Genomic DNA, 26388 nt, shown 5'->3' on the forward strand with positions numbered 1-26388 from the left:
AAAATATGCTTAGGTACGTATATAAGCAGTAAGTTTTTATTTATATGAACGCTCTGTCATGAAACTCTTGATTAATTCTTTAAACAAGCGAACAAACAAAAACTTACATTATGAAAGAGAAACATCAAAAAACCATTCATACAGAGTAAACAAAAAATAAAGTGTAGGTTACACCGACAAAAACTTAATTACAAATGGTTAGGGCGAAGCTACACCGGCGGCTCGGTTCGTGTCATTTCCGGACTTGCCGACATCGTACACACAGTCTAAATATTATCACAGAAAAAAACGGTTTTTCGCACATTCTTATTCACCGTTATGCGGTATCGGTAAAGCGATTAGCTTGTATTTATACCGGTACCTTTGCTTTTATACCCGTAGCCTTGTTGTCGGCTGTCACATTATTTTTTATTTAATTATTTAAGGTAAGGAAAGGTATTGAAGTGTTAACAGGATCGGAACGTATCCGGTGCTTAAGAAAACCGGATTCGACAGCCGTATCCGAGCTCCACTGAGCTCCCTTCGATCTCATTACCGAGTCCGTCACGTTTGTTTGTCACAGAGATTCTTTTTTAATGTAGTCCGACACTTGACCCTATTGTGTCCCGTATAGAGTTCAGATTCACAAATAATTGATTCGATGAATCTGAGGTTTGGGAAACTTGCAAGATCGAGTACGACAACAGTTGTTGTTGTTGTACTTCTTGACAGTACAACAACAATTGTCTGTGTATTGTCAAGAAGATGAATTGAATTTACCTAAATAAGCGTAAAGCCATTATTTAAAATTATGAACGTTCTGTAATTCAACGATTTGATTTTCCCGGAAAACAATTAACGTTTTGTAAAACACATTTTAATAAAAAATACAAAATACGAATGCACGTGTGTTGTCACAGCACCAAAACTTCAGAACAACGTTAATTCGAAAAACATTTCCCAAAAAAGTTCACAAGCGAGAACAAAATAAAAAAAAATAACAAAAACTAATTAGTTGTACGCTAGTTCAAATTATCTTTTCATTTCACTGACATTTTAATAAACCATTTCGAGAATGTTCCCCGAAAACCCGAACGAAACAAGAGTACAATCGGTGAAAAAAGGGAACGAGCTTTCATTTATCTTCTCATTAATACTTAATTGCGCGCCGCTTGTCTTTTCATTTCCACAACTGGTCGTGCCTTCATCCTTGACGTTTTAATACTTGTTAACACAGAGCCGTATTATACCTTTGATAAAAAAGGCAAGTGAATAGGGCGCCAGGTTATAGAGGGGCGCCACGAAACGTAAGACGCGCGTGCCCGAAAAGTGGCGACCAACGGCGCCAAAAAATGACTAGAAGGTGCTGTTTTTTAGTTTAAATCCGCCTCTGTGCTAACCATTGTTATTCGAGGAAGGAAAACTTTGAACAGGACTGTACATCGGTTAGTCGAGAAGTTTCCAAAGCCGACTAGGGACAAATAGTGGTAAATGAAACTGAGACTAACTGAGGTTAAACTTTTGATTTGTTGTGCTTTTTAGTATTTCCCGACAAACCTCGTTTGTGGAGACGTCGATGTGTTTGCACTGAATTTTGTTGGAAGATATAGTGTTTTAAAATGAAGTTTCTTGATATTTAATACTAGCTTTAAATGGGAAAGTTTCTTCTGCCGTTGTTCGGATAAACTAATGATTGAATACCAACTTTCCATAAACATTACATGCTATATCGATTATATTTCTACGTAACCGAGTTCTACAAACATAACAAAATAAAATAAAGATACGTACGTCGAACAGGGAGTCACTTCAGAGTGCCGTAAACGTCAAACACTCGTTTTGGCCGTTGTAAAAGTAGAATATAGTCCCATTGACTTTTACAGGTAATAATACAATAATGGGCCAGCCAGGTGTCGCCTGCATTACTGCGATCTTTTATTGTGTTACTAATATTATAGATATATGTGTGTGTGCCTATTTGTTTGTCCGTCTGTCACGGCAAAACGGAGCCACTTAACATGATTTATAATTGGTAATAGTTGATAGAATAGAGTGTGACATAGGCTACTTTTTGTGTCTATTCTTCTGAAATAGGGATTTTTGAGGGAAAAAAAATCATCCAATGTCTTCTCCCGCCATGGGCGAAGCGAGAGGGAGTGTCAGGCTCTTACTGACTAAAAACCACCTCGTTCTTACTCCTGCTTGTCGAGCCAGAGCCGGTTAAATAAGGGATGGAAATTCGTACAGATCACATTGCAAAATTCAAGAAATAAAACTAAAAATTGGTACGCAGACTACTTGTGACACAACCTCTTAAAAGAGCGCGAACGAAGCCGCGGACAAAAGCTAGTATGTTACATAAGTAACACATTACTGCCATCAGTGGGGATATAAAGTACCAGGGCGTCATGCGTTCGTAGGAGGTTCGCTCATAACTCCTTAAGCCAGCAAAACAAATGAACATATTTTCAAATTATGCTCCCAGTATTGTGGCAGCGTATAAAGTCAAGCAGGATTGCGGCTGCTAGCCTGGTAATTGTGGTATCTTTGTATAAAATATGATATCTTATACATCGTATTAAATTAGCGTTAAATATTCGGCATGATTTTTTGTATAGGATAATTTTTGTATTTTGTATAATATTTAGATTATTCGATTACGGAATATTTATTTTCTTAACATTAATAACAGAATTTTAATAAAATAAAATACAGAAGTATTATTCACACTCAAGGCACATTCATAGTACCCTTAAAAATTAACGCCATCTATTGACGAGCAAGCAGAAACTGTTCCTGCAAAATTGAAATCGATTGCTATTAATAAACTTGTAAAGTAAACTTTATCCAGTCGAGCATAACGTTCAGTTTAGTAAAACTCAAATAATTTACTTGTACCAATATTATTGTTCGATGTTCCGTTAAGATGGATTCGTCTTGTTTCAATCGTATTACGCAATTTTATACGTGAATGGAGTTTTATGGAAATATGTTTTTGGGGACATTTTATTGGGTTCTCTCATTTATTCAGTACAATATTATAAATAAGATACTAGATACCAATGAAAAATGGAAAATAAATCAACTGATAGCATTTTTATTCACATAGAGAAGTAAATCTGTTTCAATCAAAATGTTCGCGGCTAATTCATAAATGACTGCACCAAATTAGATAATTTCTTTTGCATTGTTTTCTTTATTGTCTGAGTATTGTGAAATAGGAAATTGACAAACTCTCCACAAAAGCCATGGAAGCATTCCCGAGTATAGCTAAGATGGGCCTATTTGTTTGTGTGCTGTTTATGAAAAATATATCTTACAAAATACGAATTTGAGCTCTGAATTTGTTTCGGCATTTCTTCTAAGAGAAAATGCTTTCCCTTAGAAAATGCCGACAACATCTAGATTTTAATAATTTAGACGTAATAAAGTGCTCTTTTGTATCCCATTTGCAGCAATAAATTCATAGTTTCCTTGTTACGTATTATTTACACTTGTGCATTGTATACATTAACAAAAAAATATGTACGTATTGGAAAATACATAGGTTACTCACCAAAACTAAATTCTCTACAAATATATAAATCAATTCATAGGTCCAATATTTTAATGGCCGGGTTCAACTTATAAGGAAAGTTATCGGACAGGAAGCGTGGGCGATTGCTCCCTGGAGCGCCGTGCGAGAGAAGAATTTGTTCACAAACTTTTAATAGTTTGGTTTATTATGTAAAGTTGCAGTTTCAAGTTGAAAATATTATTAAAAATCGTGATAATGGTGGTCGTTTTCCTCAATTTTTTGGCAGGGAATAATCGTCTAAAGACTTCTCCCGCCTTGGGCGAAGCGAGAGGGAGTGTCAGACTCTTACTGACTAAAAACCACCCCGTTCTTACTCCTGTTTATCGAACCGTGGCCCCGGTAGCTAGATCACAGCCCTGGAGGTAGTCCGTATCTCCGGCGTTTCCTCGATTAGGTTAAGTTATCATAGCTTTTTTTTGTATGTACCATTGAGCTTAAAGCTTTTGTGAAATTTAATTATAAGTGCAGAGCGTACTGCTCTGCACTTATAATTACTCGAATATGAACAGCATCATCAATTAAAAAACATCAATTATTTATTGTTATATCCAAAGGTCCAAAATCCTCTTAAAAAGGGGTTTCTTTACTTTCTTTTAATATAACATCAAAAAATAAAAGACCATGCACTCTCAATATCTCAACTGACATTCCATTAGAATCCTTAAGTTCTCAAATGTACGTCATAACTATGACGTCAGTCTGTAATGTGCTATGCAGTGTACGTCAGATGGTGACGTCATCAGCGTGGGATGCCGGATAGAATGTAGTGTTCTCAAAGGGAAAATATCTACAAAGAGCAAATAGGTTTTAATCAACGTAGGTAAGATATACGAAAATATAGGTATTGTTGAGTCGTATTGGTCAAATAAAAAGTTTTGGATAAAGGTATTATCAAAAATGTGTTTTTTATTGTAAATGGTTTTAATGAGTATACCAAATATCAAATCGATTTAACGCCAGGAAAGGTTAAAATTCGAAAAATTAGATTTGATCCAAACATGAAAACAAGAAAACACGGCCAGTTAAATAACGGCGCATTCCAATAACCTACCTATCGGTCTCACAGAGGTAGAATTTTGACACATTTTGTATGGTATCTTATGTCAAAATTTACCTCTGGTAGGCAAATCTACCGATAGTTAGGTTATTGGAATGCACCGCAAAACTCTTTATTTCAATACAATATAAATAAGGATAATATCCAAAAATAAACCTACTTTCATTTACTAATATGTCAATACGCTTGCTTATTTTTTGAATTACATATATTAGCCATTTTTTAGAAATAAGTATGCTTTTGGATGCAAAAATTTTATGACGTCTTAAGTAGCGATCTCCTACAAAATTTATAAAAATACCTTTATGGACATTTCGATAAACGCACTAGTTGGAAACTACCGTGTTACATGAGACACGTAAGATGAAGCGTGGGTGTTACACGTGGTCCATGGTGACACCTTCGAGATATAAAAGACATGACGTCATAATGTATCGTCTTACGTCATTAATTCCCTTTTACATCATTTCGTTATCCATTGCTGGCTCTAGTCTGATTCAGAAAGCGTATTCCCATTTCCACTGCGCAATGGTTGATTAAGAAACGTCAAATGAAATTACTATTCAGTATAATATGGCTTGTAAATTGTATTAAAGATCAAAGGTCGTATAATAAAGGTCATAGTAATTAAAATCGCTTGGCTATTGAAATTGTAGCTCTATTCTCTTAACAAACCATTACGCCTCTTATTTCTTCGTAGGTGTAGGTAGAGTAACATGTAACACACTTTGAAAGTCTATCTCCAAAAAAACTATCTATGTCAGATAAATCATAAAAAAGATTACAAATATCGATGCCGCGTCAGTTTTCGAACATGCTATTCCTGGTTATGGGCCCTAACATGGCTTGAAACTAGTTGAGTAACCTTGAGAACACGTTCACGCCCTGTTACATGAGACTTATTATAACACAAATGGTGAAAAGTGGGTGATTACATTGCATAACTTGCATAACGTGCCGTATATGCGTGATCTTTGCTCAACAATGTGAATTTGTAGGCTAATGATGAATCGGTGGTTTTAAATCAAATATTCTAAAACATGGACATAAATCTAAATACAAAAAACGTTGCAACAAAAAGTGCTAAAGTAAGTATCTATTTATTAAGTCCGCTGTTTATTTCGATATCCACAGCGCTGCTCCGAATGCGTTGTGGTGGAAACATCGGCCTGCGTTGCAACAGGTCGACGTGCCCCATTTAGTAATATTATATTCAGTGGAACTGGTATGGAATATGATATAGAATTTTATTTTTTATGAATTTTGAAACTAGTTTTTAAAGGAATGTTGCTATTTAGTTTACAACTACAATGATTAGTTGTAGGTTGAAATGCACCAATTAATTATTAGCTTTCATGGCAAGAGTTATTACAGAATGAGCCGTGACGATAGGATTTAAAACTATTATCAAATCGAGCTCAAAAATAAAGCATTCCATTCAATATTTTGATGAAGGATGAATTGCTGTTGCGACCGATTGATTGATTGACTGCACGGTTGGTGCGGTGGCTGGGCAACTGGCTGCCGCGTAACGGGTAGCGGGTTCGATTCCCGCACGGAACAGCTCTTTGTGTGATCCACAAATTGTTGTTTCGGGTCTGGGTGTCATGTGTATGTGAACTTGTATGTTTGTAAACGCACCCACGACACAAGAGAAAATCCTAACGTGGGGCAACGTTTTTTTTAAAAAAAACCGATTTAGCTAATTTTGGTCTCGAATTATTTCTGAAACTACAGGGAAGGTTTAAAAGGTGAGAAAAAATATTTGGGCGGTGCGAAGTTTGCCGGGTCAGCTAGTAATAGTTAAATATTTAGTAATTGGCACATAAAAATAAATACTATTAAACTCTATCAAATGCTAAAAAATATAAAAACATTTGACAAAAACAAATGAAATAGAACCGAACCCAATATTATCAGTATCACAAAAATCAAATAACAACAAGAGCCCTTTAATATTCATTCAATAGGGACGATAAGTAAGCAATATTTTCCTGTAAATAACAAATCCGTTACAACCACTCACCTGAATAAAATTGCAATAAACAGTTATTTTCGGGGGATTGGGAACGAAAACATGATTTATGTCATATAGCCACAGATTCCCTCGTTTTTATGGAGCACCTTTATTTTTAAATTGGACTTAAGGGTCAATATTTTGATTGATAATATGTAATAGGGATGATGACGGGGTATGAAAGTTAAAAATCTATTTAGTCCGTCAGAACAGGGGTAGATTGACTGCACGGTTGACGCGGTGGCTGGACAACTGGCTGCCATGCAACGGGCCTTTTGCCGCACGGAGCAACTCTTTGTGTTATCTACAAATTATTGTTTCGGGTCTGGGTGTTATGTTCATGTGAACTTGTATGTTTGTAAACGCACACACGACACAGGTGAAAATACTAGTGAGGGGCCAAGTTTAAAACAAAAAAGATTATGTCTTGAAATAACACATAGCATTTTTCTCCCACGGGAACACAAGCAAAACCAGTAACAAAAACTAGTTCAACAATAACATAATTATACATAAGGAAGAGAGTTCCGATACGGACTGCCGCCAACTTAGATTGAACCTGTATCCTCGCACACTTTGTGCATATTTAAACATCTCACACACCTTGCTGCGTATAAAGAAAGATTCGCTGTGTGTGTGTGTGTGTGTGTGTGTGTGTGTGTTTAGGTGGGTGAGTAAGAAAGGTGTATTGGAAGACTTCGTGGTTAATTTATAGTACAAATTCTGGCAGAAAGCGAGTTGGTGGCCATACACAGACTTATCAACGCTAAAAAAAGAACAAATAACTCAAGGGTTTTTGTTGGGAAAATTAAACTGTACGATACTCATATAGAGAATACTCTAAAGAGGTGTTGTTAAGTACCTAGGTAGTTATTAGTATTCTTTCAAGATTAGATATCCACTCTTGTACTTCTCTTGTTTTGATGGAAAATCTTCCAGTGACTTCTCCCGCCTTCGACGAGACGAGAGCAATTCTTACTGACTAAAATCCACCCTGTTCCTACGTCTGCTTTTCGAGCCATTAGGCAGTCCGCAGCTCCAGGTCGGCTCGATACATCGCATACTCAAGCTGCGCATCTTCCTCGCACAGCTACATAGCTTAGAATCAGTGAAAACGGTCACATAGTTTCATCACTTTGCATCTTCGTAGCATAGCTACAGAACACATCTCTGTCGGATAAACACCCTAAGGCCTAACTTTCCTGCACTCGATCCACTATATCAACACACACAATCAGTCGTCCCTTACCGCAAACACATCAACAAACTTATTACGGTAGGGAAGTGACCTTCATTATAATAAACGCTCGTTCGAGTCCCGGGCACAAACAAAAACAAGTAACATGTCGACTCAGCTACCTACACATCTATTTATACGATTACTTTCCTGCTCAAGTACTTACTTCATTTTAGTTTAACGAGATTTTTCCAGTCACTTATGAAAATGGCTTATCCATATAGCTTAATTAGGCTACTCGACTACTTTCAAACCACAATAAGGGCCCATAATCATTTCTCTCAATGCGAGTTGCACAATTTATGCAATGGTAAAATAAAAATATTTTCCCTCAATATGTTTGGGTCCATGTTTACCATAGATTATGATTCCATGGCTATCATGAGAATTGTAGAATATCGTCTGATATTCTAATATTGACTTTAATAACATTAAAATAAAACCTACACTTGATCATCATCATCATCCACAAGACATCCAATGTTGAATATAGACCTCCTCCAATGATCTACTCTTCTACTACGAAATACTAAAGGTAAGCTGTTAAATTATATATAACATTAAAACATAACCCACATAAATAAAATGGTCTACAATCCCCGATATAGCCCTTTGTTTCTCCTCTCGAACAAAAATAGAATCTCCTCCTGTGATAATAAGAATAGTATTCCGTTGCAAAGCCTACTCTATTGGAAAATTGGATTTGCATGGCGTATGCGTTAGAGCGATCACTGGTTGCGGATCTCTGCTCTTTGTGACGTCACACCCAGCACAAGCCTTTGTCTATCCCCCGTATATGACATCGTGCTTCTTATTTCCCATGCGGTCGGTAAAGGTATTATTGTGCACACTTTTTGGTTCCATGTTCTATTGGCTAGTTGTGATTGGTGGCTTATGTGTTATTGTCTTGGATTAGGTACGATTGTTTGTTAGTATTTTGTAGGTACTGTTTTTAAGAACTGTTAAATTGAAGATTTAAATAAATAACAATTGTATTAAAGGATAAATTGTGTTCTAAAGTAATCTATATAATTACTTAAAGGTCTAGAATAGTCTAAAAAGTTTATCGATTAATGTAACGATCTAACGCACTCTGATTTATCTACGCATCAACAGCCTATAAATGCCCACTGCTGACCAAAGGCCTCTTCTCACACGAAGAAGGTTTGAGTATTAATCACCACGCTTCCTCAATGCGGGTTGGCAGTCGATTTATCTAGCAAATTTTAAATTACTTAAGCTGGTATATGACATCTTGATGCTGCACTAAAAGGAAATAGACACAAGGACGAGCTTTGATAATATATTTTTAGCAATTCTCATATAGCCTAACCACTTTCTAAGCTAGGTAAAAAGTCTAAACCCGTGCTCTAGACTCTAGACGTCATATAAATAGTTTACTACTCATACCTATTGATTTTTATTCACTTTATTGGCCATAAAGTATCAACTCGTTGGCCAATAAACAAAACTTTGACTATAGTTGTAGCCAGCTTGATTTTGTGTTTTATTACTTGTTGGAATGAGTTGAAAGTGGCTTGTTCTTTGAGCGAAATGTTATTAACTTTACCGTTTTCAAATTGTAAGTTTGAAACTGTAGCCTGTGTTTCCCTCTTGTATAGGACTCAGTAATATTATAACAAGGAATTTAAACGGAAAGTAAAACGATATTTGTAGTATAAATATCGTAAAACATACTAAATTAATTATTATATTTTTCGGCTTACGTTAGCTGTGGACTTCTTAGCCCACATGAATGAAGCCATTCGAAAAACTAGTTGTTATACATTATTACAATCCACGAAGGGATAGGTAGAGGTGCACATTACGACACGTAATGCCGCTATACAATGTACACCCACTTCTCGCCATTGATTTGTGTTATAAGTCCCATGTAATAGGCAGGGGTGAGCCTAATGCCATATACGCGGCGAAAACGAATCGATTAACTAGTATATAGAAAAACTAGTATACCTAATACTACAATAAAAACACACACAATAATACTTTACTAGACAGAATCCAACAATAAATATATTTTATCCCACTCTCAAAGCACAGCCTAACAATTTTCCTACAATCAATCCTAGGTTCCCGGGAGATGTGCAAAATTTACTGTTCGCTTATATTAGGCTGTATTCGACGCCGATGTACCACCGTTAGTCATCTGGAATACTTGATTCTTATATACTGTATGAGATTGTATTTTTGCGCTTTTTTCCATTAACTAACTGAAGACTTAAATGTATGTTACCTACATACGTACTGCTTAAATGGCTCACTAAATAACTTAGATTTTTTTATTTTAATTTTAAATAATTGTATTTGAATTGTTGATATTGTTTATATTTAATCAGGTAAATTTAATTAGGTAAAAAGTGGTTAAAATAATAAAGAGCAAAACAATCAACCATGATAGTTCACACTTAAAATAATAATGCATGCAAAAATTGCATACATATGCTAAATTACATGGGAATCATAATCATAATTTATCATTTTTGCCCCAAGTCAGCTCATATACTAAATTCCATCAAAATCCGTTAACTAGTTTCAGCGTGATTGACGAACAAACAAACTTTCACATTTTTAATATTAGAGTGATAACGTTAGAAAGTATGTAGTTTACTTGTGGTTTCCGATACCATTCTGATAGAAACAGAGCAGAGAAACAGCCATCTCATAATCAAACACAAAATTACGTCCCCATGCACACCAATCAGTCCATTTGCATAACAATTACGATAGAATTGATTATGCTAATATTTTACACAATTAATCTACCGCATTAGGATTAACTAAGCAACATTTTTGTGGCCCAACCAGTGAGCCAATCACGTTAAGCTATCAACCATCAATGAACAATATCGACCAATGATCATAACACAAAGATGTTCAGCCAATCCTAACAACAAATCATTCGTCACTAATTAATACGATTAGGTCCGATCTTCCCATCAAATTCGTCTTCTAATACAACGAAAATCTGTACAAGACTTAGGGATTTGCCAAAGGGATGAGCCTAACGTATCCGGGGCGTAATGCCGAGCTATGGACGCGGTGACTCGTTGAACCAGCCGTCCGAGATCAATCAGATTATCTTGCTAGTGTTAGCGGATTTTTTCGCTTTGAAAATAGCGGTTTTTTTTTTGTTTTGGCTGTAACAAGTTGCTTGTTGTCCTGTGTTCTTTTGTAATATGTCAGTGTGACATCTCTATCTCTATCTCTATATTATATAAAAAACAATTACTGTTTGTTAGTTTCGTCAAAACTCGAGAACGGCTGGTCCGATTTTGCTAATTTTGGTTTTGAAATATTTCTGGAAGTCCAAAGAAGGCTTAAATGGGGAGAAAAAAATGTTTGAGGCGGTACGAAGTTTGCCGGGCGAGCTAATAAGTTAGTATATCAGTAGGCAATGTGCATAAGATTAAAGATAATTGGATCTGGATTATTTTATAGTTGATGAGATCGTGTTAATCAATCATGGACCAGTTATCTAATAGGTAATTACAATCAATAAATGATATCGCAATTTTACACATTTTCTTCGTAAAACGAATGAAACCCTGCAGCGGCAGTGGAGAGAAAACCGAGAGAGTGTAAAATGATGGGGTCACGTTTTTCAATTTATCGCGTAAAAATGATTTATGACATTTTTACCCCATAAAGTATTGTAACATGAAGGTAATATAGAAAGTTGAAGGAAAGTGGCTGCCTTTTGAGGAAAACCAGTGAATTATGGAGACATATTTTTGGTTTAATAAACTGGTGTTCGAATCATATTGAGGGTGAAAGGTTTTCTTGACCGATTTTAAGTTCATGGCGACATTTTGTTGAAATTAGCTTTATATTTTTTCTTTTATACTTTAACTCGTACCTTCATACTGAATGGTTGGATGATGTTAGGTGTTATGACTTTTCAAATGGATGTACCTATTTATGTGTAGTTATATCATATACATATAATTATTACATCACATCTTTTAACTGTCGAAAGTTAAGGAAACACCCACTTTTCATCAGTTAGGTTATGATTTCCATATAGAGCTTCCGCTCTACGCACCTATGGCCACCACAATTATAGTACAGATTCGATCTCTATGTTAAAATTACTTAAATATCAATTAGCTTTTAATTATATTTCAGCCCCATGTTAATATATTGATTGATTAGTAAATGAGCTGTGTCCTAATGAGTCTGGAACCAAAATATTTGACCAGTAATTTAAGTATGGACCAATAAACGTTTGGCTTTTCCCAACTCCCAAAAACTTTGCCAGATAAATCGGATCGTGGTGGTTTTGTTTTTCTTCATAAAACTTCTAATTAAATACTTTGGAAAATTTCGTAGAGTTAACGAGGTTTCTGCGGAGATATTGGCCATTATTTATGGTCATAATATTAATGAATCATTAAACGATTTTGAGAACCCCGTTTTAGGTATTTGTTGTAAGTTCGCTAGCTCTATTACTAGGGGTTTTTTTAACGGCTGCTGTTTTGATATAGTTCGACTGAAGTTGAGTTATTTTTCTCAGAAAATTAATGTTCTGCTGCATCCGATCTACAGATCAAGTTTTTACAAGTCTTCGTTTAGGTATGGTATATACCTAAACTTAACAAAACATAATTATGGACATGGTCTGAAATAAATGATTATTATTATATGCATATATTGGTTCAAGCTCTAGATTTCTAGAATAAGTAAAGTTTTTTTTAATACTTTGGATCAAATCCTAATCCCCATTAAATGCAGTCACACTTGCAACCATCAGACTATCCTATTAGAATTAGTACTAAATTGTATTCACACGTAATTAGCCTAACTGAGTAAGACTCTAATTAAGAGACTGTCTGTTTAAATAAAACACTGATAACGATCTAAATTAGTTAGAAGAGATGTTGAATTTAAATCATTTCAAGCGTTTTAACACGAAGGACAGAATTATTTGATGATTCTCTGGAAGTCATAAGTCGAAAATTATATTACATTTATCTTATTAAGTACTGGATTTTATTATAGATCTCATTTACCACCATATGGTATAAGTGGTGTCGCATTATAAAAGTCAAATATCAGTACTCTCCTATAAACCTGAACTTATTAAACTATGATCTCCAAACTACCTACTAAGCATGAAGATGATTATAACAAACCTTTTTATTTAGAGGAGACTCATAGTCGTCATGGTCCAGCAGTCGACTGTCATGGACTATTGTTGAAGATAATATTTAAATGGATTCATAATGCTGATTGATTATACAATTTTCAAAATTAAACTTACAAAGAGTAGTTTTAACCACAAAAAGGTATAGATCTACCACAAAACTACTACTAACGTAGCAACAAATTAAATATATATTCTCTTTGTTATTCGGCTCAGTGAATGTGAAACGTCTATTTCAAAACACAGTCTTTGTTTGCTTCTGTTCCCAATCTCCGTACAAACTATTGGAAATAACATTTTTAGAAAGAAAACTTCATTCTTGTTGTACGGCGGCTACTGGAACACGAGGAAATTGAAAGAATGCTATCAACTACCTGTATAACTGAAGTTATATGGTAAATGTTCGTATGTATAGTCTGTGTATTGTAGTGTATGTGTAACGTTTCCTTTGACTGAACTGATATATAGCGCGGCGACGTTGTTACCTGTTTTCGATTTTAATATGATCGTTGATCGCCTATTTTAAAGGATGGATGTGTTGAGTTGAACGGTAGATACGTGGACAACTTGATTGTTAATTTAATATTTATTTAAATATATTCTGAATTTATATTATATTATAATTATTTATTTTATAATTAATGTAATTAATTATTTCGTTGATCTCTTCCAATAAAGCTCTGGATACAATAGTACCCCGGTAGAACATCTGCAGTAATAAGGACGTAATGAACTTAGTTTGGACTTGTTGACCTTTTACCTTTAACGCAGCGCGTGCTCGCGCGGTACTTATTGTATTATTAGGGCTAGTGTTGTGCCTACAGTGCTCCACGTCAAATGATGTCGTCATCGATCTGCACTATTGAAGTAGGTCAGGATACAGCATGGGATACATCCCGCACCACACCATGCGATACCCACGCGCGCTACTCAACTTACACCAACAAAAAATATTCATAAAATAAAAAGTAAAACACGCACCGGTCTAAATCTATAATTAGGGGCCACACGAAATTAAAACTGGTATAATAAATAATATATCAGAAAGACGACTCACCAACAAATATCGATCTCGTCGAAGTAAAGTTCAATCGATTTCACATCAAAACTTGAAAGTTTCACTTGAAAAATGCTCACCTGTGACCGGTATCACAACACTGGCAACATGTTAAGTGAGCGGCGAGCTAGACGGGCGTAGGGGCGCGTGCGACGCCGGCTCGGCGCGGCGGACGCGGCACGCGCGGCGCGCGCGGCGAGCGCATGGCACAGCGGCGGCGCGGCGGAGCGCGGCGGCAGCGCGGCGCGACACACGAGCGGCCGGCGCGGGGCGCGACGCGGACTGGCCGGGCCGGGGCCGGGCGCACGGTCGGGGCGGGCCGCGCCGCCGCGCCGATGCCCTAAATTCGCGCTACCGCCGGCACAATAATTGTCGTGCCGCTGCCTGCAGCCGCGACGGCCGCACACCCTATCGATTCATGGCGCGTACGTTTCGTGAAAGTAAAAAGTTAACTCGATCGAATACGATGCGGTCAACGGTTTTCTGAAAACGCGATCCAGTCGTTTTCTAGGTCACAAAGTCGATTTAAAAGTTACTATTGATCCTTTGACTCGTACGTCTATTATATGAATTAACTCGGACAATATCCAAACTAACGACAGTATCGGAACGGTTAAGTTCAACGATACCTTTAATAAAAAATAAGCTAACACATTATCGTAGCCCTGAACGTCTGTAAAGACAGGAAAAATATTTTAAACAAACGTGTAGATGTAGATTTATTATGGTTAATAAAAACACGTTTTCCTGTAAAAAAATAAATAATTTATAACTCGATTTTGTTCTGTAAATCGAGTTTTATGGGGCAATTTGGTTCTATAAATACCTACAGGCGAGTACCTATTTATATTTTATGTATAGCATTGAAATGAATGTACTCACCGTCCCTCTACGTAAGCCTCCGTAGGTGAGTGCTACGCAGCGCTACGAGGCGCTACGCGGCCACGTAGTCAGCGCTACGGCGCGCTACGAGAGATAGCATGATCTCTCGAGATAGTGAGAGGCAGTTTTAATAAGTAGTCCCGCATCCGTGCGACTCCAAGCTACGTATGGAGCGTTGCGGAATATATTCTCTCTAAGAATAAAACAAGGGTAGACATAAATAGACTGTTGCAGTAAGTGGAACACATACTTTTTGTTAAAGATGTATTTTGTTGTTTATACTTGATTTTAATTCACTTTATTTCTTCTAGTAGGTGTAAGTATGATTGCTAAGCGTAATATTATAGAAGGGAAAGTCATATAATGTAAAATTTCAATTTACTGCTCAGAGTTTGAAATGTTTTAATGTAAGGCAGTTACTAATATAATATAACAATTACTCTAAATGCTTGTGTAATATAGGAAAGTTGCACAAGTAATTTAATACATAATAATGATAAAATATAATAACTCTGGATATGTTTTACTCATGTAACTCTTGAATCTTCAAACATATTGGTTTGTTCTCTAGAAAGATAAGGACATAATCAACCATTGACATAATCAATCAACATCAAGAGCCACTAGCAAATACCGATGTCTCAAGCTTGGCATCTGTCACTGACCATAAGTATCACAGGTTTTTTAAATCACCGGATTTTCGGGGACATAACATTTTCTTCAGACAAAAACTTACTACTAAAACAATCTAAACGAAGTTTATCACAGAAATTGATTGGGAGGCAGGCAATGCCGTCGACAGAAACTAGTTTGTAATATATAAAATTACACATTTTAACCCAAAAGCAGCTGGCAGAGATGCACACATACAATATCAACTTACTCTATCTGCCTACCTCAGGCCTCAAATATATTCTATCTATATATACAATACATAAAATACATACTGTATATAATATATCCGTCATAACTACGCAGCCATAGGAGCACAGGTGCAGGTTCGGGGCGAGTACTGCGGTGTAATCGACCACTTCGCACGTGGCGTGCCACCAGCTCGCGTGACCGTGATGCGTGCCACTTTCTACTTTGTTTGTGATTCTTAAAAAACGTATTAAAACCCGCACACCACTGGCCGACCATCGGAGATACTCTCCCTATGCTGATTTTAGTTAAAACTTTGACTGTACATATTTTTCTATCCCTGTACAGACTTGTGTAGATAAGCAAAGGTACACGTTTTAAAATTTAATAGTTTTCACTAATTATAATAATTCTAGTGTGAAGTAACGTTTTAAAAAATATATTGAGATATTATGCACTAATAAGAAAAGTCATGATGTAAACAGGATGAATAAGAAACTGGGAAGACTCAGTCACTATATTATACTATACTACTCAGTATACTAAACTACTAAATACAAACAAGTAAATACTTATACTAATACTAAATTTCAATAAGTTTTAGCAGGATTCAACTTCAGAAATAGGAAAACGGTACCTATACTTTTAAATCTCCATCTTATCATAATGCTGATAAAACAATTTCTAATAATTTGTTAACACCGTTTTATTATACTGCAATATAATTACTATCTATCTATGATACAGTAGTCATATTTATTGTTCTCTGATAACGGACCATAAAACTACTAGATCAGGATGGATTTAAGATCGGTTAACATTTATCAATTTCTAGAAAAAGATCGTATACGGATGTTTTAATGTCATCACTACCCGTTAGTTGTTAGATACATGAGGAGAGGTGAAAGGGAGTGTCAGACTGTTACTGACTAAAAACCACCCCGTTCCTACTCCTGCTTTCCTAACCAAGTCCCGGTAAAGCCACTAGGTAGTCTGCAACTCTTGAAAAATACACCCTAAAACTCAAAGTTGGTCTCTTTTAAAATCTCCAAAATATATAAGTTAAGAACGTGCAGTAAACGCAACAAAATCTAACTATAACATAGTCCAAATATTGTCGAGTGTTGCATGCTAAACTATTAAATATAATAGTGTCGATAATTTTATAGCGGGTACTGGCGAAACTTCATTTTAACGAGCTAAGTGAAGTTTGGCCAACTTGGTCGAGAACGTGCCAAGTCCTAAAGCCAGTTCACCAAATACTTGAATAGTTTATTACAACGCATGCCTTTGGACTACAGACTTGTGGGAAATTATGTTACAGTTCTGCCCAACTGTGGGAACGTGGAGCTTAGACCAACACATTGTTGCTTTTACTTCATACCTCGACAATCAAAACATATTATTAGACACATATAATATAAAACATTAAAACAAAACATGTTTAAAAAAAAGTATATTAAAACTTTTCCTCTTATAATCAGTACATTACAATAACAGACCATCTTAACAGACTTTTAAAACACTACGAATACAATGCGTACTGTACAAATGGTGATGAATTATAACGACTTACAACTTATAGCGAGCAGGATGCCATTTAAGAATTAGTGAGAGGGAGCGGGAGCGTCAGAACTGAAGTAGTTAAGGACAACGTTGAACCAGGACTGGATGGTAGAGAACATGCCAGGTTCTGCAGGTCCATTGTACTGCACCTGGACGAGCCCGTCATTGTACACCTCACCATTGTACAGGGCGGCTACTGGAGCCTCTTCTACTACAGGAGCTACTGGGCTGGGCATCACTACTGGTTCAGGAATGGCAACTTCGGGAGCAACAGGGGATGGCATCACAACTGGTTCGGGAATAACAACTTCGGGAGCTACTGGGCTGGGCATGACTACTGGTTCAGGAATGATAACTTCGGGAGCTACTGGACTGGGCATGACAACTGGTTCAGGCACCACTACTTCGGGAGCTACTGGACTGGGCATGACAACTGGTTCAGGCACCACTACTTCGGGAGCTACAGGGGATGGCATGACGACTGGTTCAGGAATGGCAACTTCGGGGGCAACAGGAGAGGGCATAACCACTGGTTCAGGCACAACCACCTCAGGAGCTACAGGCGCGGGCAGGATAACGGCTTCTGGCACATGCTGTACATCAAGTACCTCAACATTATCAACAAACTCTACTTCTTTGTTGGCTTCATCATCAGCAACAGCAGCCTGGGCTTCAGCAATGCCAACAGCGGAGTAAGGATGCAGAAGGTTGGAAGCAGCAACGACTTCACCATCGACGTGTTCCTTCAGCTTGATGTCCACGATGTCACTGATTTCCAAGGGTGTACCATCAGGCACACCGTTCACAATCATCTCTACGGCGTCGCTCCCATCTTCAGGCAGAGGGGTGGCAGCCACCGCCGCGACCAACAGAGCGAAATACAAAACTTTCATCTTTATCAACCTAAAACAAACATAGCCTTTATTAGAGATTTTTTTATTTTTTTTTACATTTAATGGGTCGACGTTTGGCCGCTGTGTGATGCGGCCTACGGTGGAGCACGTCTGCCCATAAGCAATCTTCATTCAATCACTCGGGCTCTGAAGACGCCAAGTTATACCCATAAGGAAACATTTTATTACTCTTACTCTTACTTAACGTCACACCTTTTATCCCCGAAGGGGTAGGCAGAGGTGCTCATTACGACACGTAATGCCGCTATACAATGTACACCCACTTTTCACCATTTGTGTTACAAGTCCCATGTAAAAGCCTATTGCCATATACTGGACACAATTCTAGACTCCGTACTACTGAGAAATTTTCAAAAAACCGAAAACAACCCAGCAGTACTTTGCCCGACCCGGGAATCGAATCCAAGACCCCTTGTTCGGCAGTCGTATTTGCGACCATTCAACCAACGAGGCAGTATTAGAGATTTGTTTACAAAAATACTGCACTGTAATTCGGAGAGCCGTGCCAAATATCCTATCATCCTTCAAATAGGTATGTCAAAACAAATAATATAATAAAAGTTTGCAAAACTTACTTGTGTCCAGTACGAAGGTCTAACACCGTATGCCAAAACTGTATCTCTGCCAAAAGTTAAAATACAGAGCTATTGGGAAGTCAAGGCAATCGCGCGAAAGGTTAGAGATTAATCTGTCATAAATAATACTTAATATAAAACTACAATCAGTTGTAAATGATTCTGCTACTTTTGTGTACCAGTGTTAGTTTATTGAACTACACATGTATCTGATAAAGTATCTTCCTAGTAATTGTTTTAATCTCTTTTTATGGCTATAATCAACGTGAGTAATATTATTATGTTGTAAAACATGTGTAGACGATTAGGGCAAAAGGTAAACAATTTACTTCCTAGATACTTTCCTTGGTTAGGTATTACCTTCAGAATTGAATATGTATGTATTCATCTCTGAGTAATTTGATACATCTGAACTTATTAAGCTGCAACCCGCTTGCCAAAACCGACGATTATGGAAAACCTCTTTTAAAATAGAGGATGCCAATGTTCCACCAGTAGATTGTTAGAGACTGTTCTTAATAATGGATGATGATGTATTTAGTCTCAGAATACTCTTTCTCTATTAGATATTAGGAAAACTTGGGTCATCCATAAACTATCACCATATATCTTAACTAGCCAAAATTTAATTTTAGGTGATTTTTTATGTACCTTTTTATATACAAATGCTTCAACACAAAGTGACTGCTAACGCCACCTGTATCTTTATCAATGTACTAACTTTTTCAGCGTAGCATTACAGTATTTTTATTACGCTCTATGTTCAGTAGTCGAAATCTTGTTCTGTGATGACTAATATGAAGATGAAATATTAATGACACTCCATCAATTGAAGACAGAAAAACAATATTTCTATCAAAACACATTTTTCAGGGAAAACTCCATTCAAAATACAAACATTTCATGTCCCAATTATTTCAATTATGACACTACTAACGCCATCTTCGTGTAGACTATGTAAACTAAGAAAACCTAGAGGCGATTGTAATTCCACTTCTATTTACATTTTATGGTTAATACCATCAGTATATAGAAACAAAATACAAACAATTTGAATTTACAGACCAGAAATCAGTCACATACTCCTATACACCTACATAACACAACACGTAACCTTCAAAAACAGATTCTAAAACTATCCACCATAGAACTGAAATTCCAATAACTTCGCTGCTTAAAATACCAAGTCACCTTTATCTGTTGCCTCCAAAAATGAGTAAATCAGATCACTTATTGAATCTCCGCGACTCTTATGATACCTTCGTCACTTTATCTGGCATCGAGTGCCGGTCTGCGGATGTTAGGAAGTCGACCGAAATACATAAAAATGTAGTATGTCTAATAATATCGTGAAATGGGTAAGAGTAATATAATGTCAAAGCTTTTTAATCTGCGAAGAGCTAGGGAGAAGTGTACAATGCATAGCATATTATTATACAATGGACTTTAACACCCATTTTACACTAATTATGGTTTTGGTTTAAGTTATCATGTCACCCAAAAGGCCGGCAACAAACTAGTAACTCCTCTGATGTTTCGGGTATCCATGGGTGGTGGCGTTGTTTACCATCTGGTGACCCATCTGCTCGGTTACGGAATTATACCATAAAAAATCCCTAAGAAAAGGAGAATCCTCCGACCAGGCGAGGTTATCGTGGTTGGTGGGGTTTTTTCTATCCATGTTTATTCGCATGTAAACTTCATATTGCGATGTAGGATTTATGACGTCATCCGTTAATTTATTCGTCTGTGTGCGACTTCTGTCATCTGTCACTTGTCATGTGTCGCCACAATGTAATAGAGATTGAAGGTACACCCTAGACTCCATGCTGTTACTGAAAATAGATCTAAAACCAGAAAATCCCAATAATATTTTGCCCAACTCGGCTGTATGTAGCCTTGGCTTGCTTTAGAAAGCCATTAGTGTTCAGCCGTCTCACACTCATGGTTAAAATTTTGCAATAGTCTGATCTCAATGTAACATTACTGTGACACTCAAAAAATTATGTATGTTTACAGCTATTAATTTGTACGTACCATATTACAATGTATCAGATAGCACTGATACTACGCAATATAGTCAAGTGTATTTGACTAAGATAAACAAATGCAAAGCCTTGTGACGATAGAGTTGGATTTTGTCCTCATCCTTACTCATCCCGTGGGTATTGTAAGGATTGACTACACATTGGACAGAGACCGGGCAGTAGCACTCACTGAAAAACGTTTAAAACATTGATCTCCACCATGTTAACTAAAAATCACGGTAAAATCAAGAAAAGCTCAGATGAAGAGTCCCTCTGTGACTCGAAACTAGTAGAACTTTTCTCCATTAATAATACGTGAGTAAACTGAGATTTTTAGTTAATTTAGTATGCTCTACCATGTTTTCCAATCGTAGACATTAATGACAAACCCTCTTATGTAGAGGAGCTCAGCTCAGAGCTCTTGATATTCTATATGTTCATATAACAAAATTGCAAACTAATAATTATCAAAGCGTAGCTAGGCAAATATAAAAAAATAACTTTAGCATTAACCTGGAAAGGAGTATTTCCTTTTGCTTCATCCTAGGCGTGAAAATCATTGGAAAACCTTAATTACATAGAAGCCTTCAATTACTGATGTCCTCTATACATGAGCCCTCTTTTAAGTTGCCTAGAAAATGCCTATATCAATAGCATTCGGAGTAAACCAACTTGTTGAGTTTTATTTGCATTTGAACAAAACGTTTCCGTTCAGACGTTGTTTTAGATAAATCTGTTTCGTGCGTGCATCCATTTGTTTTGGCTCCGTCAATACAATACTTCGTGCTGTGAATCTAAACTAAAATGCAGCTTAAATGTCCCTTGAATTCTATAAAATGGCTCTTGGCTTGATAAAATGTTTGAATAGAACATTGTTTTAACTTTTAAACAAATTTTCATGGTTATTTATTCAAAAGTTATTGTTTCCAGGCGATCATCAGGTTTTATTAATACTAATAAATAGCCTAAAATGCTAATTCGAATCTTTTCCAGTCTGTCAGAATCAGCAATAGTCTCATCTTTGTTATTATTACAATGTATCTGTTTAATATCATTCTCGTTAATACTAAAATTGTCAATGCGTATTTAGCAGGCGTTGTGATTAATGCTCAAACCTTCTCCATGCGAGGAGAGGCCTTTGGTCAGCAGTGGCCACTTATAGGCTATTGATGTGTAATACTAAAATGGCACCAAAAATAAATACAACAAAACATACAATTAAATTACTTTAATAAATCATTACGAAACTCAAGAAAAAAAAAAGCATAAAATATAAATAAATAAATAATACAGATTCTCAACTTAATCTAGGGGTTGGGGGTGATGAGGACTAAGACGGGCTTCAATTTGGGGTCCCAGGTCCCATCATTGGGGGACAGAGGAGTCAGATCCCCACTCTTGGCAGTCTTTTCGATGGTGGAGAAGATATCGTGGAACTTCTTGGAGACACTCTCGTCTCCTACTGACTTCTCCACGTCTTCGAGGGTTGCTCCAGAGGGAATGACTTGCTTCCCTGTCGTGTAAGGGGTCTCCTTGCCGTACTGAAGGTCCATGTAGTCGTTGAGAAGACCTTCTACTACCTTCTTGGTGCTGGGTCCAAGAGTGTTGTCCTGGGTCGCGTCGGACAGCTCGCGGACGGTGACCGTTGGGAGAGACATTTTGGTTTTTGAGGCTGTTGAAGAAAATTGTTGATTAGTATGGTTTTGTTTAGTTGACAGTGGATGTTTTTTTTTTCAATAGGTACCACGACGGTGGCAAGAAAGCATACAGCCCACATGATGGTAAGTGGTTATCGTGGCCTATGAAAGATTGCAACACTAGGGGCATTACATGCGCTTTGCCGACCCTTAAAAAACCTATTTACTTCCTTTTTCAAGTACCGATGTTAAGATTTTTGTTTGATAAATATAAAGTGGACCCTATTAAGTATATTGGAGGGCCTGGTTTTAAAAAGAAGTCAAAGTTTTCTATTTCGCAATTCTCGAATTGTATCCAATTTTTAGCAAACATAAATAAAATCCGCATTCCATATCTTTTTGTGTTAACTGAATATGCATATACAGACAGAATCAGACTGGTATCATTCAAGTAAATCTTGACAAAGAGCCAATATTTGGATTTTTGAAGTTCAGGCAATATGTTTTGGGAGATCAGACTGTTGTATACGTTTGTATGGACGTACAAACGATCTATGTACGGACTGTTTTTATCTCGATTCGTCTCGATTAATTTCATTATTATGTTTTTCAGCTTACTCACGTAATTATTTGACGAGGAACTCGACTAGTTTCAAGCCATGGTAGAGGCTCATATTCATACCTAAGCAACACACACATGACGCAGCGACTATCGCGGTGTTGCTCATGAATATGAGCCTCTAGCATGGCTTGAAACTAGTCGAGTTCTTCGATTAATTTACTAATACATATTTTCCGATTTGATATTATGTTTAAGTAAAACTGAATTATGTGTAATTTTCCGCTTATAAACATTGATAAAACGCAACACGAAATTCTAATTAAATGTGTAGCCATGATTTAGTGATTCTTTCCTCAATATTTCGTTATCAGACAAGGACGGTTATCGACCAAACGTGTTTATTTACTTTAGATAAACAATAACATCGTGTCTACATTACCATTTTCGGGTTTTGTAAATGAAAATAGTGAAATTCAGGATAACTTCTTTGACTCTATACGAATTACTTTTTTTAGGGGAAAATATTATTAAAAATCATGATAATGGTGGTCCGTTTCCTCCATTTATTGGCAGGGAATAATCATCCAATGACTTCTCTCGCATTGGACGAGGCAATAGGGACTTTCAGACTTACTGACTAAAAATCACCCCGATCCTACTCCTGCTTTTCGTAAAGTGGAGTCTCTAAGTACGGCACTAATAACTTATACCAAAACTAGTAGAGCTTATTCTCTCATTACTTCACGTGTGACAAAACATAATCGTGTTTTTAATTAATTTACTACGTATTAGTGAAATGTTTTCTAGAAAAAAGTGAGTAATTGAACATTCTCAAGACTTTAGCAAAATGTAAAATAAATAAAAGTTTAAACGAATAAATACGCGATACGGAGATCATCTATAGTCTACAGCTCAAATTATAGACACTCCTAACTCTATAAATATAACAATGGTAGTTTTGCCCTCAAATAAAGAAAAACAAAACAAAATCGTTAGAACTATCGCAAAAATCTAAATATTTCTTCTATTAAACCATATCTCGATTATTTTATTACGAATAAATATGACAGGCTTAAAGAGGATAACATTATCTTTCAACCGCGTATCAGTTACAAACAAGAAGCAAAGCCGTATAATAAATTAAATGTAAAAATTTAAGGAAGCGAAACAAATAATTTTAATAGACGCTATTAAAAAATGACAACCGAACACATTTGCCGCGCAAAACAAAACGATTCAAATATGGAACAGTATGTATATTTGTCTATGGCGCTATTAATGTTTTATTTAATTTTTAAAGAAGGTTTGTTGCAAGCTATGCTGTCTATGGTTACTTACATGTGTAGTACTGCGTTGGAGTATGTAGCTGAAGTTTTGTTGTGATACTGACGTCGACTGGCGGGGTCCCAGTATATAAATCACACTCGATTGATGACTATGTCAAGATAGGAACGCGGGCCGCGTCACCATGCCATGGGTGTGTTAAGTGTACCAGTCATACGCTTCTGTGGTTCTGTAGGAATTTTCCTTAATAAATATGGTTTGTTTCTTTTAAATGGTAATAACTAAAAAAAACGTCGTTGTCAGAAAAAAACACGGTCTATGTATTTATCCTACTAATATTATAAATGCGAAAGTTTGTGATGTTTGTTACTCTTTCACGCAAAAACTACCGAAGGGTTCGAAATGAAATTTAGAATAAGTGGTCGAGAATAACACATAGGCTTAATTTTATTCCACAGGAATGCGGGTGAAGACGCTGGCAGATTCATAAAATCTCAATGTTTTAATATAATCGATTAAAGACAAGGTTATTACTTCGAAAAATATTGTTTCTCTTCTTGTTTCTTGTATGTTTGTAAAAAAACAGGAGAATCGCATAATTTTGTATCCTGATGTAATTTGGAACATAAAAAAAACTTAGGTATCCGCATTTGTGTCACGTATTCAAGTCAGTTCGTAAGAATTTCGAATTTGGAAATCCCTATGACTTAGTACCTACACCTAGACGGCCCCATAACCTGTAATTTACAAATTCGCAGTAATAAATGTCTTCAATGAAAACATCAATGAGTATTAGCAACAATAAAAGAATTCACATGTCATGCTGAATTGCTCACAAGTTTTTAGGTACCATGTCTATACGCTTGAAAACATAAATCTTCCTATACCTAAGTAACTACATATACCTATTCTATCTATCAAATGCTTTAGCAGCACACGAACCTGAAGAACCAGCTTATGTAGGTACATGATTTTTCATCCAAATTCCTGTCCTGACGACTGCTTAAGGATGCTTTTTCACCAGAGACGTTTTATGCTACGTTACTGTGGATATGTTTGGCTTCCACCAATCATATTCATTGGTACACATAGCTTAACACTGGTCCATACGGATTCAAGTAACGTTTGTTTTTTTTTTTTATATGGAAAAATTTGTGTCATGGATCGTATGGAATATGGATGCGAGCTATGGATGTGTGCTATGCCTGGCTTCACTACTCTCAAAACATTACCTACTCGAGCTGCACATCTTCCTCGCTCAGCTACAAAGCTTAGTATCAGTGGAAACGGTCACATAGTTTCACAAGCTATTACATCTTCATATCTACATAGCACATCTCTAGTGGAAAAGCACCGTCCATAGTATCAAACAAATACCCATCTAAAGTCTAAACTTATGTACTCACAATTTATTATAGTCTACTAAATAATGACCATGGTCCTCCAATCAAATAAAATAATCAAGGCCGATCTCTAAAAGCCCACTATCAGTCGAATTCAATTGATAAGTATTTCGCAAGCCGTGGCCAAAAATTCGCACATGATTCAAACCGGTCAGATAACGTATGATAACAATATTTTGTAAACTGATAGCGTGTTACGAAAGTGCATGTCTAACTGATAACAAATTCTGTGAGAACTCTTAGATTCGGGTCATTTTGTTGCATCGAATCTAAACTAGTGTTATCCCGTGACTTTGCCTGAAAAATTTTAGTGTGAATAGACCTTCCAATATATCTTGGTTGCTTTAGCTATTGAGTTCAAGTTTCAATCGAATATCAGTTTTAATGCTTGGTACTCCTAAACTATTATTGTGTCAATTATTTTTCCGCCTTTTCAAGAGGCTCATAATATTCATGAGCAGCATTCCACGAACCACGACACGGGGCGACTACTGGATATGAGCCTCTACATTTTCAGATTTCAGTCATGATCGTCCCACTGCAGCGCAAAGGCCTCTAGCATAACTTGAAACTAATCGAGTTCCTCGTC

The 26388-nt window shown here is 36.5% G+C and overlaps 3 protein-coding genes across 3 annotated transcripts in view; all 3 read right to left on the reverse strand.

Moving 5' to 3' along the window:
* The window catches only part of LOC118265942 (sodium channel protein 60E), a 197599-nt gene extending 183242 nt beyond the window's left edge, over positions 1-14357 (reverse strand). Inside the window, 1 exon segment of the mRNA XM_050694994.1 lies at positions 14089-14357. The gene's annotated coding sequence lies outside the window, so the exon portion shown is untranslated.
* Positions 14358-17274: 2917 nt separating this feature from the next.
* LOC118266168 (cytadherence high molecular weight protein 1-like) lies at positions 17275-19055 on the reverse strand. The gene is made up of 2 exons (XM_035579558.2): positions 18887-19055; positions 17275-18300 (listed from the first exon to the last, which is right to left on the reverse strand). The coding sequence occupies exon 2, from the start codon at positions 18288-18290 to the stop codon at positions 17439-17441; it is 852 nt and encodes a 283-aa protein (XP_035435451.2). The 5' UTR covers positions 18291-18300; positions 18887-19055; the 3' UTR covers positions 17275-17438.
* A 3071-nt stretch (positions 19056-22126) lies between these two features.
* Positions 22127-24608, reverse strand: LOC118266301 (uncharacterized). The gene is made up of 2 exons (XM_035579703.2): positions 24451-24608; positions 22127-22585 (listed from the first exon to the last, which is right to left on the reverse strand). Exon 2 carries the CDS (start codon positions 22569-22571, stop codon positions 22221-22223), a length of 351 nt encoding a protein of 116 aa, XP_035435596.2. The 5' UTR covers positions 22572-22585; positions 24451-24608; the 3' UTR covers positions 22127-22220.
* Between the last annotated feature and the right edge of the window lie 1780 nt (positions 24609-26388).

Source organism: Spodoptera frugiperda, chromosome 7 (genome assembly GCF_023101765.2).
Source record: "Spodoptera frugiperda isolate SF20-4 chromosome 7, AGI-APGP_CSIRO_Sfru_2.0, whole genome shotgun sequence".
Lineage (NCBI taxonomy): Eukaryota > Metazoa > Arthropoda > Insecta > Lepidoptera > Noctuidae > Spodoptera > Spodoptera frugiperda.